We start from the raw sequence: 4,848 nt of genomic DNA on the forward strand, positions 1-4,848 counted from the left end.
CGTGAGCGCACGCTTGACTGAAACGCAGAATAAAATGAGCGTTGCAAATGATTTAGTAGGTTTGAGCATGAAAAATATATGGCAAGGATAAAATAGCATTACAGCTGTCATTGATTTTTGTAATTGATTATATTTTTATTTTTGCACTACTTTATTTTATTTTGCAATTTATTATTTTTGTTTGCAAAACTTATTTTTTTTCCACTCAATACTTTATTTTTCCTTTGCAATTCTTTATTTTTGTTTGCAAAACATTTTTTTATTGCTCAATTCTATTTTGTGTTTTGCAAAACTTTATTTTTGTGCAAAACTTTAAGGCATTAGTTTGACTCCATAATGATACTGTTACTAAAAATACTTCACAAAATAGTGTTTTTCTCTGAGGCGTGGTAAAGCATGGTACTCACAAAAAATCAAGAAAATTATTTAGCTAAACAATAAGACTAAACGTGTTGAGCTATATAACAATGATTAGTTTTCTGTCTATATATCAAAACAGTTGTTCCCTTGTCTATTAAAACATGTAAATATTAAAGCGTCTTTGGTGTTTCCATGGTTTCTACAAAATAAAACCGTAAACCGAGGATAACGCGGGTATGACGCCATTGACAGGCGACTCCTCACACGTCCCGCGCCTTGGTTAAAATCGCAATTTTCTCACGATTTACAAATAGTTGGAAACATTTGGGATATTGTAAGTACTCAAGTGAAAAAATATATTACACTGACCTAGTGTGTTTTGGATATTTTACTGCAAAAATATTACATATTGCACCTTTAAGTGTTATCTGACATAAGATTTTTTTTTTCTGACACGGTTTAACTCTGAGATCTTATCATAATTTATTACCATTTGTTTAAACTATAGTGAATAAACTGCAGTAATGCATGAAATGTTCAAGGTGTCTGAATACATTGTGGTTTGACTGTAGGCTATATATAAATATAGGCTATGTGTGTGAGTGTGTGTGTGCATCAACACGTATGCACAGAAAACAGGACATTTGTTAGAAGACACATGATGATCATGCACGTGGAAAGTGCTGATGTCATACTATAATCGATTAGCATATGTAACACAGATGAGAGGCGGCTCGGTTAAGCCACGCCTCCACTAAACCTCGAATCATTGGTAATGCACAGTGCAGCTGTCGCTTATAACGCGTTATAGACGCACACAGTCGCGATCATCGTCAGGTCAGTCAGAGGAACATGTCCGAGCGCATCGGCTTCATCACTCGCGTGCAGAGCTTCAGCGCCTGCCATCGATTACACAGGTAGTGTGAAGAAATACACCCTCTGACCCTCCACTAACTCTGATTTGACATCTTATATGTCGAGCTCACGTTTATCTTTATAACTTTACACTGTGAATCTTTTACACTTCAATGAAAAATTGCGTTCAACTGGTTTGAATTATGAATACTGTGGCAGGAAGTCAGCAACGTGCTGCGTCATCACGAGGGAATTATGGGGATTGCAGTTTAAATTTATTACCAATAAATGTCTTTAATATCTGCCTATTTTAAGTCATTTCTATTATTTGTTTTTAATTAATCAATGCAATTTATTTTAGCAAATCTTTAAGTGATGAGGAGAATAAACAAATATTTGGAAAATGCAACAATCCTAATGGCCATGGTCATAATTATAAAGGTGAGTAGTTATGTAGTGCCAATAAACCATGTGATTGCATTAGAAATTACTGTTTTCTTTAATATTTCATGGATGCACACAAGTAAATAGGATTGTTATTTATGTTTTCTAGTTGAAGTGACGGTTCGAGGAAAGGTATGGCATAATCATCTCACATTTTAATATCGGACAATCTAGTGCGTTGTGAACTGTAAATATTTGTCTGTTTTCATAGATCGACAAGAACACAGGAATGGTTATGAATCTTACTGACCTAAAGGAATGTATTGAGGTACTACACAGTCTAATTTGTAGTTTACATAAGAAAACTTGTATTAAAGTTAATATATACATTTAATAAGGTTATAAAAACTAATCATCACAATGGCAAAAGTGTCCCAATTTACCTGAATTTACCCTATATGAATGTTTTATATATATATATATATATATATATATATAATACACACACATATTATATATGTATATGTGTGTGTTTGTATGTAATCTCTATTAAATTCACTGAATTACTATTGAAATAACTCATATATAAAACAATGCATGATATATGAGCACATGCACAAGGTCTAAATATTCAAAAATGGTTAATAAGTTATGTTTTTTTTTGTTGTTGTTGTTAAGGAAGCCATCATGAAACCTCTTGACCATAAAAATCTGGACCGCGATGTCCCTTACTTTGCTGATGTGGTCAGGTATGACTGTGCACTTTTTGTCACGTATATGTCCCGATGCATTCATTTTAACGACATATTCATGTTTATTTGTTCACGCAGCACCACAGAAAACCTGTCCGTCTTTATTTGGGACGGCATGGCGAAGCTTCTCCCGCCGGACAGCCTGTATGAGATCAAAGTGTATGAAACGGACAAGAATATCGTTGTATACAGAGGAGAATAGAGTCATTGATCTCAGTACAGCAGAAAAGCTTTCGTGGCTTTAGAAAGTGTATTAGGTGAGAGCGGCACCTGCTGCGCTTCATTCAGAACATGGACAACAATATGGGATTAATGTAAGTCACTGAGACTGAGGCTCATCTGTGAGATTGATCCTATTAAACACAGAGAGATTACACACACACAGACCCAAACTAATTAAGTCTCAGCAACTCATCTTTTACGTTTCTCAAAGCCTTTTTAACAAAAGAAGGCTTGTTTGTATTTTCAAAATATTTGTATGAATGAATAATGAAAATGTTTTGATCATATTAATTTTTAGTACTTAAATCTGTTAAGCTTTGAAAAACATTAAAATGCTTTTGCTGAGAAAATGTTTTTAGTTCATTTATACTACCAATAGATGGTGCTGCAAATGTATCGATTGCATTCCAATAAACTTTATATATCAAGATGGAAATCTCGTGTAATCGTGGAAAAGATGCTATAGATTTTCATATGTTGTTCTTCTAGATGTTTGACTGTGATTTTTGTGTTGGAGATTATTTGGTTACACTTTATTTTAAGGGGTCACTGTTACAGTGTAATTATAAATTGAAATACTGAGTAATATTAATGAACAACATGTATTTACTATAGGATTAAGGTTTGGCTGAGGGTTAGTTGCATGTAATTATGCATAATTTGCATTGTACTATGGTAAATGCATGTAATATATTTAACAATGACACTGTAAAATAAAATGTTGCCCTTTATTTATGAGTGATTTATGCCAATATCTTTAATCTGGGGAGATGCTTGCATCACAGTGACTTAAAACAATAAATGTTGTGTGATATACAGTATTAACCTCGCTGATGTGAGGATTATTATGGAGTCAATATAATGCCACATATGTTTGCAAATGAAAAATAAAATATTGAGCCCAAAAAAAGTTGTTTTGCAAACAAAAATAAAGAATTGCAAATGAAGAACTATTGAGAGAAGAGTCTCTGTAGCTTCGGCGATCCATCAGAAAGAAACAGATCTTCGTACCTTCTCTCCGGTTTGGAACTCTGGGATTGGTTCGATCATCTAAAAATGTCCCACTGAAAAGACACTTGGTTAATATGTCTAAAAATTGTGTCAATTTTGCTTTAAAAGGAAATTACATGTTGGGCAACTAATTATTGTTTTTAAGTTGTTTTTACCGCGTAGTGGGCGTGGCCACAATAATGAGCCAAGGAAGAGCGACCAATAGAAACGGGTCTTTTATTCTGGTGCTTAGATACTGATGTGGAGCTTCACTTAGATTAAAAGATTTTCAACTCACAAGCAAAGGTTTTAGAGTCACAAACAATGACAGCAGAACAGAAAGTAAATGTGTGTGTGCGTGATGAAAATGCACAAAGAAACAGTTTTGCAACCTATTTATTTTTGTAATTAAATGGGACCTATAATGCCCCTTTCACAAGATGTAATATAAGTCTCTGGTGTCCCCAGAATGTGTGTGAAGTTTCAGCTCAAAATCCCCCACAGATCATTTATTATAGCTTGTCAAATGTGCCCATATTTGGGTGTGAGAAAAAACACGCTGTTTTTGTGTGTGTCCCTTTAAATGCAAATGAGCTCCGCTTTCCAGAAGAGGGCGGAGCTTTAACAGTAAGTAGAATAGGGAAGGCGTAGGACATTCAGCGTAAACTTTTTGAAGAATACGGAAAGCGGAAGCACATACAAGGTGATCATTTGTGTGTATAAAGCATATACAGTTGTATTTTTTTTTTTCGAAAATGGCAGATGGTTTCTCTAGATAAGACTCTTATTCCTCGTCTGGTATCGTTTAAAGCTCTTTGAAGCTGCACTGAAACTGTCATTTTGATCTTCAACCATCTGGAGATCATTGAAGTCCACTATATGGAGAATAACCCAGATAGCAAACGGATGTGGGCCACTTTAGGCAATGATGCGGCACTACAGGCCTTCTTATGGCCCGGACAAAATGTATGTGAGCCTTAAGTGGCCCACATGTAACATGGCAAATATGGCCCAAATATTTCAAATCACATGTGGGCCTTTTTAGGCAAAGATGCGGCACTTATGGCAATGTGTAATCTGAATGTGAGCCTGAAGTGGCCCGTGTGATAAATAATGAATATGGGCCAAATATCACAAACCAAATGTGGGCCATCTTTGGCAAAAATGTGGCACAATCATTAATGGCTAATCTGGCTTTAAACCAAATATGGCCCACATATGCTGCAGCAAATGTGGCCCAGTTATCTTAAAACACAACTGGGCCAGTTTTGGCAAAGATGTGGAA

At 35.1% G+C, this 4,848-nt stretch overlaps 1 protein-coding gene across 1 annotated transcript; it reads left to right on the plus strand.

Moving 5' to 3' along the window:
* The first annotated feature begins 1,110 nt into the window (after positions 1–1,110).
* pts (6-pyruvoyltetrahydropterin synthase) lies at positions 1,111–3,378 on the plus strand. Its single transcript, XM_067369645.1, has 6 exons — positions 1,111–1,277; positions 1,577–1,656; positions 1,769–1,791; positions 1,871–1,927; positions 2,278–2,348; positions 2,430–3,378. The coding sequence occupies exons 1-6, from the start codon at positions 1,213–1,215 to the stop codon at positions 2,551–2,553; spliced, it is 420 nt and encodes a 139-aa protein (XP_067225746.1). The 5' UTR covers positions 1,111–1,212; the 3' UTR covers positions 2,554–3,378.
* The last annotated feature ends 1,470 nt before the right edge of the window (positions 3,379–4,848 follow it).

Source organism: Chanodichthys erythropterus, chromosome 19, assembly GCF_024489055.1.
Source record: "Chanodichthys erythropterus isolate Z2021 chromosome 19, ASM2448905v1, whole genome shotgun sequence".
In the NCBI taxonomy this organism is placed as follows: domain Eukaryota; kingdom Metazoa; phylum Chordata; class Actinopteri; order Cypriniformes; family Xenocyprididae; genus Chanodichthys; species Chanodichthys erythropterus.